A 19,130-nucleotide genomic window follows, 5' to 3' on the forward strand; every position below is an offset into this window, starting at 1 on the left:
TCCTCTATTAAATGGAGACAGAGGAAAGGGCAAGATGTCCAGGTGCCTGGCACCTAACAGATGCTCTGAAGACAAAGTAATCATATTTTATAAATCCATCTTAGGGTGCCCTGGCATTTTGAAGTGAACCAGTCTCCACACCAGTGCTCAGCCTGCCCCCTTCCCCAAACCCTACTTCGTTAGTGTCAAATACAGGTTTGAATTTTGGTTTTAGCCTTTGTGTAAATAAGGACCCAAACCTGATTTTTGAGAGTGAGAGCGAGAGATCAGAGGGAGAGGGAAAAGCAGACTTGCCGCGGAGCAGGGAGCCCGATGTGGGGCTCAATCCAGGACCCTAAGACCATGACCTGAGCCCAAGGCAGACGCTTAACTAAGCCACCCAGGTGCCCCATCAAACCTGAGTTTACACTTCTTCAGTATTGCTGAATTATCAGCCCAGGGACATAACAGTATTCTACCTCTGATGGCTCAGCACAGCTCAAAAATTTGTAACCAGGATTCTACTTGGGATTTTTAAGAGGCCTTGATTATACCACCACCGCTGCCTCTTATTCCTGTCAAGGGGACAAACCCTGTCATCGTGAACTCACACAGGTGACCCCGACAAGGCATTTGCTCTGATCCTTCTCCCACCTCTCCATGCAGTTCTAGATGCAATTATTAGGTACATTCTTGGTACAGCATGTGGCTGGTGTACTATTTCTCACCATGAGATGGTGGCAGGGGGAAAAAACTCAGCTGGTGTCATACCAGAAAAGGCTGAAAACCAGTGTTGCAGAAGGGAGATCATCCATACATAGCACATCCCCAAATAAATGGCAAAACCAACAGCAACCAAGAGTTCAGCTTTTTATTGAGCAGCTTATAGAAGAGGTTTAGTCAAAAAGACCAAAGCCCATGTCATCATCAGACTCCTCAGATTCTTCCTTCTTTGCTTCCACTTTCTTCTCCTCAGCTAAAAAACAGAAAGTCAATCACACCTGCTCAGTATTTTAAACTCCAAAGAGCTCCAGGCCCTTCAACTTACATGGTTAAAAATACCCTAGCCTTCCTTCCAACTATGTCCCTGAGTTTAGGATTTCTACACATCATCTACTCTTAGCAAATTAAGTATTATAGGCAACATTGCTCTTCATCTCCACTCCTCCCTCCAATACCAAAAAAAAAAAAAAAAAAGGTCTACCTGGGGCAGCAGTGGTGGAAGGAGCAGGACCTCCAGCTGGCGCAGCGCCAGCTGCTGGGGCAGGTCCACCAGCTCCTACATTGCAGATGAGGCTCCCGATGTTGACGTTGGCCAGGGCCTGCAACACACGTGCATACACAGATCACACTCAGTTCTGGCCTTTTGTTATGGTACCGACCCCCTTTTTGAACTGACAGTAAGCAATTCCCAACACTATTACTGTTCTTCCTTCCTCGCTGGAGTCTGCCTGTGACGTTTTGTCTTCTGCTTGGATTAGACATAGATAGGGCCACACAGCTGGATTAAAAATTAATCACACACACAAAACTACTCAAGCTTTAAATCTTGAGTATTGCATTGCCATACTTAAGTAGCAAGGCAGAATAACTAACTGAATTCCTTCCTTTTATAGATGAGAAAACTGGCCCACAAAAGCTGGCTTAAGTTGTTGGCAAAAAACTCAAGCTTCCTTAAACACTCAAACCAGGATTCTTTCCACGGTTCCAAATTTCTTAACAGTGAATTCAATTTTTCAGACTGCTAAGTCCAGGGACTTTATTAAAGGCACAATGTTTTCAATCATTCAAGTCTTTGGACACAACCTGAAGAGATGAAGCTAAAAGCCACTTACCAAAGATTAAGTAACATATACAACAGAAAAGGGAGCCAGTGCCAAGTTCCTTGGGTAGGAATCTTGTCTTCATTAGTCTTTTTAGATATCCCAACAAATAGTAAATGGTCAATGAAAGGCCACTACACCCAATTTCCATGAAATCAGAAGGAAGGATCTCCTTGGAACGGCATGGGTGGTGGTATCCCCTGGGTGACCCTTTTAAGGAGGAGTCATTTGGTGCGTGTGTATGTCATATATACATATACATACATGTACAAATATATGTGTGTGTCATGGCTTCAGAACAGAAAGAAAGAGAAACCAGATTGAAATCAAGAAGGAAAAGACAAGATAAACTTTAATTAGGTTCTAGAAATGGAGCTATGAGGAAATAGAACTTAAGAAAGGTCCAGTGGAATACGGCACCTTCCAGTCTTTTTCGTGTTACGTGAGCACCTGACTTAATAAATCAGTAATGTCCCCAAATTTGCTTCTCCACATCACTTTGCTGCCACCACCTTACCTTTGCAAACAAGCCAGGCCAGAAAGGCTCAACATTCACACCCGCTGCTTTAATGAGAGCATTGATCTTATCCTCCTAAAAAAGATGAAACAGCAATCCATCAGAGCAAAGTGTAGTTTTCGTAAACGTCTCCAAAATACTGCAACTGAAAGTAAATCACTCAAAACGTGTGTACAAAACCATGTTTAACCATTTCAAATATTCTATCTGTATTTCATGTATCCTTATTTAAAAGAACCATTTCTTACTCTTACGATTACCACGAGCAAGTGAAATGCACCCGGCTCCTGTGTGCCAGGCACCTTGCAAGGCGGCGAGCCCATCGCTGCCATTTCGCAGGCTGGGACTTGCCCAAGTCACGCCGCTATTTTAAGTTACGAGACAGGGCGGGAGGTGGAGCAAGCTAACGTGCTCTCCACATCACGCAGCCTGGCCCAACAAGGCCTACCAGGAGGACCACAGAAATTCCAGGCCATCACACCAAAGAGGGACAGTGACCTACGTGAGGGTGAGGATGCCCACACGCCGCGGAAGTTTCGCTGAAGCAAGCTTCCAAAGCCGGAGCGCGCAGCCCAAGTGTACCCCAGTCCCACAGGAAGCTGCAGCACGTGGCCGGGACCCCAGGCCGCCCCGCACGTGGGCCCGCCCGCCGCCGGGTGCCCGCCCCGCCGCGAATGTCGATGGCCGCGCCTCCGGCCGGAAGGGCCTGGCAGGGAGGCCCGGCACGCGGAGAAAAACGGCCGCCCGCAGGCCGACCCCGCCGCCGGCCCGGGCCCGCACTCACCGTGACCGTCACCTCATCGTCGTGCAGGATGAGGGCCGAGTAGATGCAGGCGAGCTCCGAGACGGAGGCCATAGTGCGGGCGAGTGCTGAGCGGACGCTGCCGGGCGCGGTGCTAGTCGCCGGATGAAGTGAGGGCCTCACCCCAACGCGGCCTTAGCTTCCTCGGAAGGACCGAGCACCTTAGCGGCAGCTGAGGAAAGAAGGTCCGGCGCCTGCGCGCAGCCTCTTATACTGGTCACGCGGACCAATCGGTGCCCGCGCCTGGCGGAAGAGGCGGAGCGAGAACCGCCCGCGCCGACCACTGTTGGCGCCTGCGCACAAAGTGCGACTCGCTTAAGTTGATGGGTTCCTGCAACTAACTGCGGGTTCGTTGGGTTAGGCTAAAACTCAGGACTCGTGAACAGTAAAAATATTTTTTAGGAAAAAGTTATCTAAGTAAATGGCTTTCACCCCCATCTACTGTAGCCCGTGTGACACTATTTGGACATATAATGACGCCGCCAGCCTCTCCTAGCTGGCTGTGACCACCTGGAGCGCAGGAGCTAAATTTCAGCCTGGCGGCCTCGGGTGCTTAGCACAGCGTCTCGGATGAATTAAGTGATGTAGGAGGAAATGAGAAGCTTCCAGCGTGACGATAGCAGTACCATTGGAGCGCCTACTGTGTCCCAGGCACTGAGCCACACTCTACAAGGATCCATGTAATCTTCACACAGCGTAAGAGGTAAGTACTATTATTATAAGTATAAAAGATCTATTGAGAATGTAGGGGAACTTTCCATATCAATTTCATTTTTTGTAACTAAGGCACTCTGTGTTTGGGTGGAAGTGTCTTGAAACTGCCCTTAAGACGTTCAAGACTTCTTGAAGCAACTGCAATCTGTCTAGGTGCTGCATTGCTATTTTGTATCTTTGAAGCTTAATAAAACTGGATTCATGTTGAGAGTTGGGCTTTTTTTTTTGAAGTATAATTGACATAACATTTTTATTTCTGGTGTATAGCATAATGATTCGATATTTGTGTGTATTGCAAAACATATGTCAACCATTTTTAAGGTCTACTCTCAGCAACTTTTAAATATGAAACACAATATTATTAACTATAGTCACCATGTTGTACATTACACCTAGTGACTTATAACTGCAGGTTTGTAACTTTTGACTCCCTTCACCCATTCCACCGCTCCCTCTGGCAACCACCAATCTGTTCTCTGTATCTATGAGTTTGGTTTGTTTATTTTTGTTTGTTGTTTGCACATATAAGTGAGATCATTTGTCTTTCTCTGACGTGTTTTGCTTAGTGTAATGCCCTCAAGGTCCATCCATGTTGTCTCAAATGGCAAGGTGTTATACTTTTTTACAGCTGAATAATATTCGTGTGTGTGTGTGTGTGTGTCGCATTTTCTTCATCCATTCATCCATTGATGGACACTTTGGTTGTTTCTGTGTCTTGGCTATTGTAAATAATGCTGCAGTGAACATCGGAATGAATATATCTTTTCAAATTAGTGTTTTTGTTGTCTTCCGATAAATACCTGAGAGTGGAATTGCTTGATCATAGGTAGTTCTACTTTTAATTTGGGGGGGAACCTCTGTACTGTTTTCCATGGCGCCTGCACCAATTTATATTCCCACAAACAGTGCACAAATGTTTCCTTTTCTTCACATCCTTGCCACCACTTGTTCTTGTCATCTTTTTTTTTTTTTTTTTTTAAAGATTTTATTTATTTGACAGAGAGAGACACAGCGAGAGAGGGAACACAAGCAGGGGGAGTGGGAGAGGGAGAAGCAGGCTTCCCGCTGAGCAGGGAGCCCGATGCGGGGCTCGATCCCAGGACCCTGGGACCATGACCTGAGCCGAAGGCAGACGCTTAACGACTGAGCCACCCAGGCACCCCTGTTCTTGTCTTCTTGATGACAGCTTTTCTAATGGTTGTAAGGTGATATCTCACTGTGGTTTTATTGATTTCCCTGATGATTGGTAATGTTGAGCATCTTTTTCATGTGCCTGCTGGCCATCTGTATGTCTTTGGAAAAATATCTATTCAGATCTTTTGCCCATTCTTAATGAAATTTTTGTTGATATTGAGTTGTAGGGGTTCTTTATTCATTTTGGTTATGAACCCCTTATCAGATATATGATTTGCAAAAATTTTCTCCTATTCAGTAGGTTGCCTTTTCATTTTGTTGATTTCCTTTGCTGTCCAGAAATTTTTAGTTTAATGTAGTCCCACTTGTTTACTTTAGTTTCTGTTGCCTTTGCTTTTGGAGTCAGATCCAAAAAATCTTTGCCAAGACCAATGTCAGGGAGCTTACCGCCTATGTTTTCTTCTAGGAGTTTTATGTTCCAGGTCTTACATTAAAGTTTTTATTCCATTTTGAATTAATTTTTGTGTATGGTGTAAGATGGTGGTCCATTTTCATTCTTTTGCATGTTTCTGTCCAGTTTTTCCAACACCATTCATTGAGGAGACTGTCCTTTCCTGATTATATATTCTTGATTCTTATGTCATAAATTAATTGACCGTATATGAATGGGTTTATGTCTGTGCCATTGATCTGTGTGTGTGTGTGTGTGTGTGTGTGTGTTTAAGATTTATTTATTTATTTCGGAGGGGGGAGAGAGACAGAGAGTGCCTGAGCACACGGGGTGGTGTGGGGAGGGGCAGAGGGAGAGGGAGACAAGCAGACTCCCCACTGAGTGGGGAACCTGACAGGGCTTGATCCCAGGACCCTGAGATCATGACCTGAGCTGAAACCAAGAGTCAGATGCTTAACTGACTGTGCCACCCAGGCACCCCTTAATATCACCCCCCTTTTCCAGTTTTACTGATAGAACCCTAACAGGGTTTTTGGAATGGAATTTGACCAGTTGACCTTAAATTTTCATGGAAGGCTCAAGGACCAATAAAAATGAAGGCAGTGTTTTAAAGTAGGAATAGAAGCTTTACTTAAATGTCAGTTCCATGGAGGGCACACACTTTGGTTTGCCACCACATCAATTGTGCCTAAACAGTGCCTGGCACATGGGGGCACTCAAATAAATACATGCTGAATGAATTAAAACTATGTTATTGATATACAAGTAGATAAACAGACCAATAGAACAGAGAACCTAGGAATCCACTCTCCTACATATGGGAACTTGGTAAGTCAGAGGTATGACTTTATAAATGGGGAAGTGAGGTGGTTAGGGGGAAGAGTACCTTTTCAAAAAAACATAACTGGAACAATTGATTTTCTATCCATATGGAAATGTGGAAAGAATATTTTTAAGTCCATCCTCATCATATATAATGTGAAAAGAAAAACTCTAAAATGTTAGAGGAAAACAGGAATCTGATTATAAGGGAATTCTAATCATAATTTTTTGGTAAAACTAAAATAATTCTAAAAATTAAGTTTATTTTTTAAAAAAACCACCATAACCAAAGTAAAAAAAAATGTCAGATTGGGAGAAGATACAAGGTCCAAAGTACCCAAAAGCTATATAAAGTCCCACAAACCAGTAAGAAAAGACACAACTGTCCTGTTTTGCAAAACATCAGAAATTACCAAGTAAGGGGCACCTGGCTGGCTTAGTCCATAGAGCATGTGACTCTTGATCTTGGGGTCCTGAGTTCAAGCCCCACACTGGGCATAGAGCTTACTTAAAAAAAACAAAACAAAAGTATCAACTAAAAGTAACTATCTAGGGCTAAGAAATTTTTACTTAAACTGTAAAAATGAGACAGTCATTAGCTAAGTGGTTGAAAGCTTTGATGTCAGGCTCAGACTTGGGCTTAAATATCAGCTCCATCATTTATGATTTTGGGGGTCCTTGAGCAAGTCATTAATCCTCTCGATCTGTTTCTTCACCTATAAATTATAGATTACACCTGTATAGGGTGTCAGATGCTGAGCACCCAGTTAACCACAGCCATTCTTCATAAATGTTTAGGAGAACTCTTTAAGCAAAACATCAATTGCCCATGCATTTCCCTTTGTTATGTGTAGTTCATGGACTTAAAATGGATTCAACATCATACTTTGACTTTAGACAAATTCTACTACCCTCATTCCCCTATCATAGTACAAACGTCCTGTTAAGATGTATTTTCAAAAGACTAAGCAATATGCCATTTAAAACATTAAAAATAAGAAATGGAGAGGTTAAATCCAGTAACATCTACTGAAATAGGATTAAACTTTAGTGCTCTGGAGCATTCTAGAAACACAATTGTGACATTGCTTACTACTATACTGTTAGTGACAAGTGGTTTTTGTGGACTAATATTCCACCTTCACTATTAATGTAACAGATTACCATTGTAGTAAAAAAAAAAAAAATCAGCCTCCAAAGAAACCCTAATTTAATCAGAAGAAAAATGTGTCTTTACCCAGGTAATAATGTCTATTTCACCATGTTTTTCAGTAGTGCTTTTTCTAATTTATGTTGTCCCCGTACCATGTTTTTTGTTTAAATGTCTAGAAGAGCATACTTAATACAAAGATATAACGGTTGTTACACAAAAAAGACATTATCAATTTATTGTCAAATTACTTTATATTTCCTACTGCCTTTTTTTTTACAATTGCAAAAATTCTACTTTTCATTTTTTTCTATTGAAATGTGTTTGACATAATATTTTATAAACTTACAGTGTACAACACCTTATAGTATAGAATTTGATACATTTGTACATGGTAATATGATTGCCACTGTATAGCATCTCTATCAGATTACATAATTATGCTTTCTTCATAGTACTTACAATAATTAAGTCCTAGTCTCTTAGTAAGTTTGATGTTTGTAATACAGTATTACTGTAGTCAGTGTACTGTGCATTAGATCTCTAGGACTTATTTACTACTTGTTTTAAGTTTATACCCTTAAAAACATCTGTCTTGTCTCCCCACCCCCCATCCCTTGATAACCACCATTTTATTCTCTATTTTTACAAGTTTGGCTTTTTAAAATTGCACATGTAAGTGATATCATACAGTACTTGTCCTTCTCTGGCTTACCTCACTTAGTATAATGTGTTCAAGGTCTATCTATGTTGTGGCAAATGGCAGGACGTCCTCCTTTCTCACGGCTGAATAACACTCCTCTGTGTGTGTGTGCAGTGCATGCGTGCACCACATTTTTTTATCCATTCATCTACTGATGGCCACTTAGGTTGTTTTTGTATCTTAGCTGTTGTAAATAGTGCTGCAGTGAACATGGGAGTGCAGATATCTTTTCACGATAGTGTTTTGATTTTCTTCAGGTAAATATCCAGAAGTGGAATCATATTGTAGTTCTAATTTTAATTTTTGGAGGGACCTCCATACACTGTTTTCCACAGTAGCTGTGCCAGTTTACATTCCCAGCAACAGTGCATGAGGGTTCCCTTCTTTCCACATCCTTGCCAACACTTGTTATTCTTGTCTTCTTGACAATAGCCGTTGTAATACCTGTGAGAAGATATCTCGCTGTGGTTTCATTTGCATTTCCCTGATGATGTGTGATGTTGAGCATCTTTTCATGTACCTGGTGGCCATCTGGATGTCTTCTTTGGGAAAATGTCTATTTAGTTCTTCTCCCCATTTTTAAATCAGATTGCTTTTCTCTTATTGAGTTGTATGAATTCTTTATATACTTTGGATATTAAACTTTTTTTTTTAATATTTTATTTATTTATTTGTCAGAGAGAGAAAGAAAGAGCACAAGCAGGGGGAGCAGCAGGCAGAGGAAGAAGCAGGCTCCCCGCCAAGCAGGGAGCCCAACGTGGGACTCGGTCCCAGGACGCTGGGATCATGACCTGAGCCGAAGGCAGACACTTAACTGACTGAGCCACCCAGGCGTCCCTGGATATTAACCTTGTATCGGATGTGTGGTTTGCAAAAACTTTCTCCCATTTTGTAGATTGCCTTTCATTTTGTTAAATCTTTTGTTCAAAAGCTTTTAAGTTTGTTGTAATCCCTTCTGTTTTTACTTTTGTTGTTTGATGTCATATCCAAAAATCATTGCCAAAACCAGTCTCAAGGAGCTTCTTCCCTATATTTTCTTCTAGGAGTTGGATAGTATGAGTCCTTACGTTCAAGTCTGCAGTCCATTTCACATGAATTTTTGTGAGTGGTGTAAGATTGGTGTCCAGGTTCAGTGTTCTGCATGTGTTCAGTTTTCTCAACATCATTTGTTGAAGTCTTTCTTTTCCCCATTTGGTACTATTGGCCCCCTTGTTGAATATTAGTTTAATGTATAAGCAGAGGTTAACGTTGGGCTCTCTGTTCTGTTCTGTTTGTCAATGTGTCTGTTTTTGTGCTAGTACCATACTGTTTTTAATACTATAGCGTTGTAGTATAGTTTGAAATCAGGAAGTGCAATACCTGTAGTTTTGTTCTTTTCCTCAGGATTGCTTTAGCTACTTGGAGTCCTTTGTGGTTCCATACAAACATTGCAGCTTATTTTCTATTTCTGTGAAGAATGCCATTAATATTTGATGGGGATTGTGTTGAATCTATAGATTGCTTTGAGTAGTATACACATTTTAGCAATATTAATTCTTCCAGTCCATGAGCATAGGTTGTCTTTCCATTTGTTTCTGTCTTTTTCTATTTTTTTCATCAGTCTTGTAGTTTTTGTTGTACAGAACTTTCACCTCCAGGGCGCCTGGGTGGCTCAGTCAGTTGGGCGTCTGCCTTCAGTTCAGGTCATGATCTCGGGGTCCTGGGATCAAGCCCCATGTCAGGCTCCCTGCTTGGCAGGGAGTCTGCTTGTCCCTCTGCCCCGCTCCCCCTCTCCGCCTGTGCTCTCTCTCTCTCAAATAAATAAATAAATCTTTAAAAAAAAAAAAAAACTTTCACCTCCTACATTAAATTTATTCCTAAGTATTTTATTGTTTTTGATGCTACTGTGAATGGGAAAGCTTTTTTTTTGTGACCATTATTACCTTTTTCTTAGACTTGACAATCATTTTATTGAAACATAATTGACATACAGTGTTTTATTAGTTTCAAGTGTACGACAGATTGATTCCACAGTTCTGCACAGTACTCATTGCTCACCATGATAAGTGTAGTCACTCTATGTCACTACACAACATTATTACAGTATCATTGACTATATTCTCCATGCTGTACTTTTCATCTCTGTGACTTACTTATTTTGCAACTGGAATTTTCCTCCAATCCCCTTTATTTTGCCTATCCCTCCACCCATCTCCCTTCTAGCAGCCACCAGTTTGTTCTCTGTACTTAAGAATCTGTTTTGTTTTTTAGATTCCACATATAAGTGAAATCATATGGTATTTGTCTTTCTCTGTCTAACTTATTTCACTTAGCATTATACCCTCTCAGTCCATCCAGGTTGTTGCAGATGGCAAGATCTCATTCTTTTTGATAGCCAAGTAACATTCCCCGTGCGCGCACGTGTGTATGCCACATCTTTATTCAACCACTGATGGACACTTGGGTTGCTTCCATATCTTGGCTATTGTAAATGATCCTGCACTGAACATAGGAGGGAAGATATCTTTTCAAATTAGTGTTCATTTTTGAGGGGTAAATACCCCAGTAGTGGAATTACTTGATCATATGGTATTTCTAGTTTTAATTTTTTGAGGGACCTCCCTCCTGTTTTCCACAGTGGCTGCACCAGTTTGTATTCCCACCAACAGGGCATAAGTGTTCTGTTTTCCCCACATCCTTACCAACACTTGTTATTTCTTGTCTTTTTGATACTAGGCATTCTGACAGGTGTGAGGTGATCTATCATTTTGGTTTTGATTTGTATTTCCCTCATGATAAGTGATGGTGATCATCTTTTCATGGGTCTGTTGGCCGTCTGGATGTCTTCTTTGGAAAAATATCTACTCAAGTCCTCTGCTCATTTTTAAATCAGATTATTTGTATTTTTTTGGTGTTGAGCTGTATGAGTTCTTTACATATTTTGGGTATTAACCCCTTATTGGGTATATCATTTGCAAAAATCTTCTCCCATTCACTGGGTTGCCTTTTTGTTTTGTTGATGGTTTCTTTTGCTGTGCAAAAGCTTTTTATTTTAATGTGGTCCCAGTAGTTTACTTTTGTTTTTGTTTCCCTTGCCTGAGGAGACAGATCCATATATATGTTGCTAAGGACACATTCCATGAGATTACTGCCTATGTTTTCTTTTAGATTTTTATGGTTTCAGGTCTCACATTTAGGTCTTTAATCCATTCTGAGTTTATTTTTGTGTATGGTGTAAGAAAGTGGTCCAGTTTCATTCTCTTGCATATAGCTGTCCAGTTTTCCCAATACCATTTATTGAAAAACTGTCTTTTCCCCCATTGTATATTCTTGTCTCCTTTGTCATAGATTAAGTGACCAGGTAAGTGTGGGTTTATTTCTGGGCTCCCTGTCATGTTCCACTGATCTGTGTGTGTGCTTTGTGCTGGTACTGTATTGTTCTGATTACCATAGCTTTGTAGTAAATCTTAAAATCTGGAATTGTGATACCTCCGGCTTTGTTCTTTCTCAAGATTGCTTTGGCTATTTGAGGTCTTTTGTGATTTCATACAAATTTTAGGATTAAAAATCTGTGAAAAATGCTATTGGTATTTTGATAGGGATTACATTGAATCTGTAGTTTGCTTTGGGTAGTACGGACATTTTAACAACATTAATTCTTCTGATTTATGAGCATGATGTATCTTCCTATTTGTGTCATCATCAATTTCTTTCATCAGTGTTTTACAGTTTTCAGAGGACAAGTTCTTCACCTCTTTGGTTAAGTTTATTCCTAATAATTTGTTGTTTAAAGCCACTGTTCCCTTACGGATTTTCTGCCTGGATGATCTAGCCATTGATGTTAAGTGAGGTGTTAAAATCCCCTACTGTTACCGTACTACTGTTAATTTCTCCCCTTATGTCTATTAATATCTGCTTTTATGTATTTAGGTGTTCCCATGTTGGGTGCATAGATATTTACAATTGTTATACCCTCTTGTAGGATTGGTCCCTTTATCATTATGTAGTGTTCTTCTTTGTCCTTTGCTACACTGTGTTAAAACCTGTTTTGTCTAGGGGCACCTGGGTGGTGCAGTCAGTTGAGTATCAGACTTGGTTTTGGCTCAGGTTGTGATCTCAGGTTCATGAGTGAGCCCCACGTCGGGCTCTGCATGGAGTCTGCTTGAGGTTCTCTCTCCCTCTCCCCCCACACATGTGCATGCTCACTCACTCTCTCTCCAATAAGTAAATCTTAAAAAAAATAATGAAGTTTGTTTTGTCTAATATAAGTATTCCCACCATGGCTTTTTTTTCTTTTTGCTTCCATTTGCATGGTATATGCTTTTCCATCCCTTCACTTTCAGTCTGTACGTGTCTTTCAGTCTGAAGTGAGCCTCTTGTAAGCAGCATATAGATGGGTCTTGGTTTTTTTATTTTTTATTTTTATTTTTATTTTAAAAGATTTTATTTATCTATTTGACAGAGAGAGACACAGCGAGAGAGGGAACACAAGCCAGGGGAGTGGGAGAGGGAGAAGCAGGCTTCCTGCTGAGCAGGGAGCCCGATGCGGGCTCAATCCCAGGACCCTGAGATCATGACCTGAGCCGAAGGCAGGCGCTTAACCAACTGAGCCACCCAGGTGCCCCCTTTTTTTTAACCCACTGAGTCACCCTATGTGTTTTGATTAGAGCATTCAGTCCATTTACATTTAAAATAATTGTTGATAGGTATGTACCTATTGCCATTTTGTTAAATGTTGTCTGGTTGTTTTGTAGCTTTTCTCTGCTTTTTTCTACTTCTCTTCCTCTTTTCCCTTGTGATCTGATGGTTTTGTTTAGTGTTATGCTTGGATTCCTTTCTCTTTTTATTTTTTGTATATCTGTTATAAGTTTTTTTTTTTTTTTAAGATTTATTTATTGAGAGAGAGAGAGCACAAGTGAGAGAGCACAAGCAGGGGGAGCAACAAAGGGAGAGGGAGAAGCAACTACCTGCTAAGTAGGGAGCCGGACACGGGGCTCAATCCCAGGACCCTGAGATCATGACCTGAGCCGAAGGCAGCCGCTTAACCGACTGAGCCACCCAGGTGCCCCTCTGTTACAGGTTTTTGATTTGTGATTACCACTGGGTTCATGTATAACATCTGATGTATATAGCAGTCTGTGTTTAAGTTGACGCTCTCTTAAGTTTGAACACATTCTAAAACCTCTAAATTTTTACTCCACTCTCCATGTTTTATGTATATGATGTCATATTTTACATTCTTTTTTGTATGCTTTGCTTAATTTTGTAGAGATAATTGATTTTGCTACTTTTGTGTTTTAACTTTCATTTTGGCTTTATAAGTAATTAACATACTACCTTTATTATATTTTTGTTTTTATCTGTGAAATTTTTTCCTTTCATTATTTTCTTCTAGTTATGGCCTTTTTTTTTTTCCAGCTAAAGAATCCCCTTTAACATTTCTTACAAGGACAGTTTAACTATAACTTTTGTTTGTCTGGGAAACTTTCTCTCTCCAGTGATAACCTTGCTGGGTAAAGTATTCTTGGTTTAAGTTTTTTCCCTTTTAGCCCTTTGAATATATCATGCTACCTTCTTCTGGCCTGCATAGTTTCTGCTGAAAAATCAGCTGATAGCTTTATGGGGTTTTCCCTTGTATCTTGTTTTGGTTTGCTGCTTTTAAAATTGTGTCTTTATTATTACTTTTTGCCATTTTAATTATTATGTGTTTTGGTCTGGACCTCCTTGGGTTCACCTTGTTAGGGGCTCTCTTTGCTTCCTGGACTCGGATGTTTGTTTCCTTCCCCAGAGTGGAGAAATTTTCAGCTCTTATTTCTTGAAATGATTTTCAGCCCTCTCTCTCCCTCTGGCACTCTATAATGTGAATGCTGTTATACTTGATGATGTCTTTTCTCAGGTCCAGTGAGCATCTTTATGACCATTACTTGGAATTTTTTAATCAAGCTTATTATCTCGCTTTCATTTAGCTCTTTTACTGTGATTTTGTCTTATTCTTTGATTTGGGACATATTCCTTTGTCTCCTCATTTGGTCTGTTTTTATGTATTCGGTAGATCAGCTGTATCTCCTGGTCTTTAAAACAGTGGCCTTGTGTAGACGAGGTCCTGTGGTGCCCTGTAGTGCAGTGCCCCCGTGGTCAGCAGAGCCAGGTGCTCCAGAGGGATGCCCTTTGTGGGCTTGGGTGCCCTCGTGGCTGAGCCGTGACCGCCTCCAGCCCCGCTAGCTGCAGTCGGCCTGCATTGCGTGCTGTGGCGTCCTGGGCGTTTACTCCCCCGCTGTTGCGAGGCCTCTGCAGCGGGGCTTTCATTAGTGGACAGAGCCGGCAGTCAGTCCAGCTGTCTGCACTTAGCCTCTCTGCCACAGCTGTGGGCACACTGACGGGCAGGGCTTGCTGCACGCACAGTCAGCTGAGAGGCTCAGTGCAGGGACTGCATGCATGTTGGTGCGTGGGCTTATTTCCACCACACCTCAGGACAGGAGTCACTTTGGAGGGATACTGGGAGGCGGGCAGTTGGGTTGGGCGGGTCCGCAGGAGAACACTGGGGTAGGGACACGCAGTGCTAGCAAAGTGGAGGGAGAGTTTAGTGCTGGCTCCTGCAAGCATCCAGCCATCTAGGCTGGGGAACCAGCACTTTTGTTCCTGGAGAAATCTCCTGCGGATCCCTACCTCTCCAAACACATTCTAAACTTAGTCAGGATATCTCTTTCAGGTATACCCTAGGTGCTTCTCAGACTGCTGTTTTCGTGCTGTGTCTCCAGCCAAGTTATTTAGTATATTGGCTCTTTAAGGGTGGGGACTCCGTTTCCTATCACCCGCCCTCTGAATTTTAAAGCTCCTGGGCTGAAGGCCTGTTGGTTTTGAAAGCCAGATGTTATGGGGACTCCTCTTCCCCAGTGTGCGTCCCCAGTGCTGGGCGTGCCTGGTGTGAGATCTCATCCTCTCGCTTCTTCCTGTCTGTGGCTAGTCACACTGGGGGTCTGGTTCCCAACCCCGTCTCCACCCCCCTGCACTTTCTGATGTGGCCTTCCCGATGATTAGCTGTGGAAGGTCTGTTCTGTCAGTCTTCAGGTCACTTTTGGAGTTAGTCATTTAGATGTAGCTGTTGTCGCAGTGTGTCCATGGGACAAGGTAAGCTCAGGATTCTCCTCCTCTGCCATCTTCCCAAAATTCCCTCAGCAAAAGTTTATTTCTTTTTCAGATATTTCATACCTAGTGTATAGAAATGCAACTGATTTCAGTATGTTGGTTTTGTATACTGCAACTTTATTGAAATCATTGGTTAGCTCCAACAGTTTTTTGGTTGAGCCTTGTGATTTTCAGTGTACAGAATCCTATCATCTAAAAATAGTGACAGTTTTACTTCGTCCTTCTCAGTTTGGATGGATTTTAGTTCTTTGTCTTGCCTAATCGCTCAGGCAAGGACTTCCAGTACTGTATGGGATAAGAGTGCTGAGAGTGGACATGCTAGTCTTGGTCCTGATCTTAGAGAAAAAGCTTTCATTTTTACCTCCACCGGGTATGATGTTATTTGTGGGTTTGTTGCATATGGCCTTTATTATGTTCCATTTATATCCCATCTACCAAGGGTTTTTACTATTGAAAGTATGTTGTATTTTGTCAGATTGCTTTTTCTGTGTCTATTAAGACGATCATATGATTTTTATCTTTCATTGTTTTAATGTGATATATTACATTTATTGATTGGCATATATTGAACCATCCTTGCATCCCAGAGATAAATCCCATTTGGTCATGGTGTATAATTTTTTTTTTTTTTTAGATTTTTTTAAATTTTTATTTATTTGAGAGAGAGAGAATGAGAGAGAGAGCACGTGAGAGGGGGGAGGGTCAGAGGGAGAAGCAGACTCCCCGCTGAGCAGGGAGCCCGATGCGGGACTCGATCCCAGGACTCCAGGATCATGATCATGGTGTATAATTCTTTTTATGTGTTCTCAAATTCAGTTTGCTAATATTTTGTTGAGAATATTTGCATTTATATTCATCAGGGATACTGATCTAGTTTTCTTATGGTGTCCTTATCTCTCTTTGGTATCTGGCCTTATAGAATGAGTTTGGAACGATCCCTACCTCCTCAATTTTTTGCAAGAGTTTGAGAAGGACTGCTGTTAATTCTTCTTTGAAGGCTTGGTAGAATTTGCCTGTGAAGCCATCTGGTCCTGGGGTTTTCTGTGTTGGGAGGGTTTTGATTACTGATTCAATCCCTTTATTCCTTATTCATCCTTTCAGATACTCTATTTCTTCCTGACTCAGGCTTGGTGGATTGTGTGTTTCTAGAAATTTATTCATTTCTTCTAGGTTGTCTAAATTGTTGATGTACAGTTGTTCATAGTAGTCTCTTATGGTCCTGTGTATTTCTGTAGTATCAATTGTAATGTGTCCTTTTTCATTTCTTGAGTCTTTCTTTTTTTCTTAGTCTGGTTAAAGATTTTGTTTACTGTTTCAAAGAACTGGCCTTTAGTTTTGTTGATCCTTTCCATTTTTCTGGTCCCTATTTCTTTATTTCTACTCTGATCTTTATAATTTCCTTTCTTCTGCTAACTTTGGGGTTGTTTTTCCTGTTCTTTGGGGGAAAGGTTATTTGTGATTTTTCTAATTCCTTAATATATGCATTTATTGCTATAAACTTTTGTCTCAGAACTGCTTTTATTGTATCCTGTAAGATTTGATATGCTGTATTTCCATTTTCATTTGTTTCAAGGTAATTTTTTATTTCCCCTTTGATTTCTACTTTGACACATTGGTTGCTCAAAAGTATGTTGTGTAGTTTCCACATATTTGTCAATTTTCCGGTCTCCCTTTTGTTGATTCCTAGTTTCATACCATTATGGTAAGAAAAGATAGTTGATGTGGTTTCAGTCTTCTTAAATTTGCTGAGATTTGTTTTGTGCCCTATCATGTCATCTGTCCTGGAAAATATTTCATGTGCACTGAAGAAGAATGTGTATTCTGCCTCTGTTGGATAGAATGCTCTCATCTGTCTGTTCTTTTGTTCTATAGTTCAGTTTAGTTTCTTTGTTGATTTTCTACCTGGATGATTTATTTATTGCTAACAGTGGGGTACTGAAGTCCCCTACTATTAATGTATTGTTATCTGTCTCTCCCTTTAGATCTTTTGGTATTTGCTTAATAAATTTTGGTGATCCAATGTTGAGTGCATATATATTTACTATTGTGTTGTATCTTCCTGATGTATTGACCATTTTATCAGTATATAATGACCTTCTTTGTCTCCTTTTGTTTTTAGGCTTGACTTGCACCTGCTTTCATTTGGTTTCTGCTTGCCTGGAATATTCTTTTAATTCCTTCACTTTGAGCCTGTGTGTATTTTAAGAGTTGAAATGAGTTTCCTGTAGGCAGCATATGGTTGGGTCTTGTTTTTATCCATCAAGCTACTCTGTGCCTTTTGATTGATGAATTCAATCCATTTATATTGAGTAATTAATTGATCTTAAGGACTTAATACTACTGCCTCTTATATTTTGCCTTCAGATTGTTTCTTTTCCCTATGTTTCCGTCTGCCTTTATATCGTGGTGGTTTTCCATGATGATTTGCTCAGTCTCCCTTTTTTTATGTTTTGTGACTTTTCTCTAGATTTTTGCTTTGTGATTACCATGTGGCTTACATAAAACATCTAAGGAGTCCTCTTTTTATGCTGATAGCACTTTATCTTCATATAAAGCTTCCACCCTTTTACTCCTCCCCTTTTATATTTTTTATGTCATAGTTTACCTTTTTTTTTTTGCTTTGAATTATTGAGGAATTTTAGTGGTGGTAGTTTTTTGTTGTTGCTCTTAAGCCTTTATATTATAATTAAGTGGTTAACACATCATTCTAATATAGTTTTCTAAATGTTTTTCACCTTTGTCTAGAGTATAGGTCATTTCATGTGCTTTTATGTCACTAATTAGCATCTTTCCATTTCAGCTTGGAGAAATTTCAGTATTTCTTGCAAGGCAGATCTAGTGGTGAACCCCCTCAGTTTTAGTAGGGAAAGCCTTTATTTCTCCTTCATAGCTGAAGCATATTTTTGCCAGGTAAAGTGTTTTTATTTTTCAGCACTTTGAATGGATCATTCCACTCCCTCCTGTTCTGTAGAATTTCTGAGAAACCCATCATTAAGCTAATGGAGGTTCCTCTGTAGGTTACTTTGTTTCCTGGGTGCCTTTTTTTTTTTTTTTTAAACAGATTCATTATAGGGGCGCCTGGGTGGCTCAGTCGTTAAGCGTCTGCCTTCAGCTCAGGTTATGATCCCAGGGTCCTGGGATCGAGCCCCACATCGGGCTCCCTGCTCTGTGGGAAGCCTGCTTCTTCCTCTCCCACTCCCCCTGCTTGTGTTCCCTCACTTGCTGTGTCTCTCTCTGTCAAATAAATAAAAACTAAAAAAAAAAAAAAAAAAAAATTCATTATAATGTGTCTTGGAGATCATCTTTTTGCATTGAGATAATAGAGTGTTCTGTTAGCTTCTTGGACTTCTCCACTTCCTTCCCCAGGTTTGGGAAGTTCTGTTCTATTTCTCTAAATATACTCTCTGCTCCCTTTTCCCCTTCTCCTTCTGGTAGACTATTATATTTTTCTCATCATACGTGATAGCTCTTATAGGGTTTCTTCTTTTTTTTTTTTAATCTAAGCTCTCCTCTCCTGGGTCATTTCTAAATTCCTATCCTCCAAGCACTAAATTCCTTCTTCAATCTGATCTGCCCTATTTCCTAAGCTCTCTAATGCATTTCTTTATCTCATTCACTGAATTCGTCAGCTCCAGAACTTATCTGGTTCTTTTTGAAAATTTCAAACTCCTTGGTAAAAAAACACCTCCTGTTCAATAATTTTATTCCTAAATAGATGAGCTTATAATAAAACTCATGTGCTTCAAATTTCTTTATAATAGCTATTTTGAATTATTTGTCAGTTAAGTCACAATATTTTGCACCTTTGGTTCAGTTGCTGGACCATATTACCATGATTTTTTATAGTGCTTGATTAAATGTACCTCTGCCATTGCATTGAAATAGCACTTTTCTTAGTTGTTTACTTTGT

At 40.5% G+C, this 19,130-nt stretch overlaps 1 protein-coding gene and 1 long non-coding RNA gene across 2 annotated transcripts in view; one reads left to right on the forward strand and one right to left on the reverse strand.

The window, feature by feature from the left end:
- Positions 1–19,130, forward strand: part of LOC144382879 (uncharacterized) — a 1,041,026-nt gene that overhangs the window by 884,158 nt on the left and 137,738 nt on the right. The window lies entirely within an intron of this gene.
- On the reverse strand, positions 837–3,239 carry RPLP1 (ribosomal protein lateral stalk subunit P1). Its single transcript, XM_036113606.2, has 4 exons — positions 3,104–3,239; positions 2,320–2,394; positions 1,184–1,301; positions 837–955 (listed from the first exon to the last, which is right to left on the reverse strand). The coding sequence occupies exons 1-4, from the start codon at positions 3,173–3,175 to the stop codon at positions 876–878; spliced, it is 345 nt and encodes a 114-aa protein (XP_035969499.1). The 5' UTR covers positions 3,176–3,239; the 3' UTR covers positions 837–875.

This window comes from Halichoerus grypus, chromosome 8 (assembly GCF_964656455.1).
Source record: "Halichoerus grypus chromosome 8, mHalGry1.hap1.1, whole genome shotgun sequence".
NCBI lineage: Eukaryota > Metazoa > Chordata > Mammalia > Carnivora > Phocidae > Halichoerus > Halichoerus grypus.

What these genes read in the sequence shown, in the direction of transcription:
- RPLP1 (XM_036113606.2), bottom strand. Translation starts at nt 3,175, where the DNA reads ATGGCCTCCGTCTCGGAGCTCGCCTGCATCTACTCGGCCCTCATCCTG. An exon ending in ACGATGAGGTGACGGTCACG is followed by an intron (nt 2,395 to 3,103) that starts GTGAGTGCGGGC and finishes CATCTTTTTTAG; the next exon opens with GAGGATAAGATCAATGCTCT. An exon ending in TTCCACCACTGCTGCCCCAG is followed by an intron (nt 956 to 1,183) that starts GTAGACCTTTTT and finishes TCTGTTTTTTAG; the next exon opens with CTGAGGAGAAGAAAGTGGAA.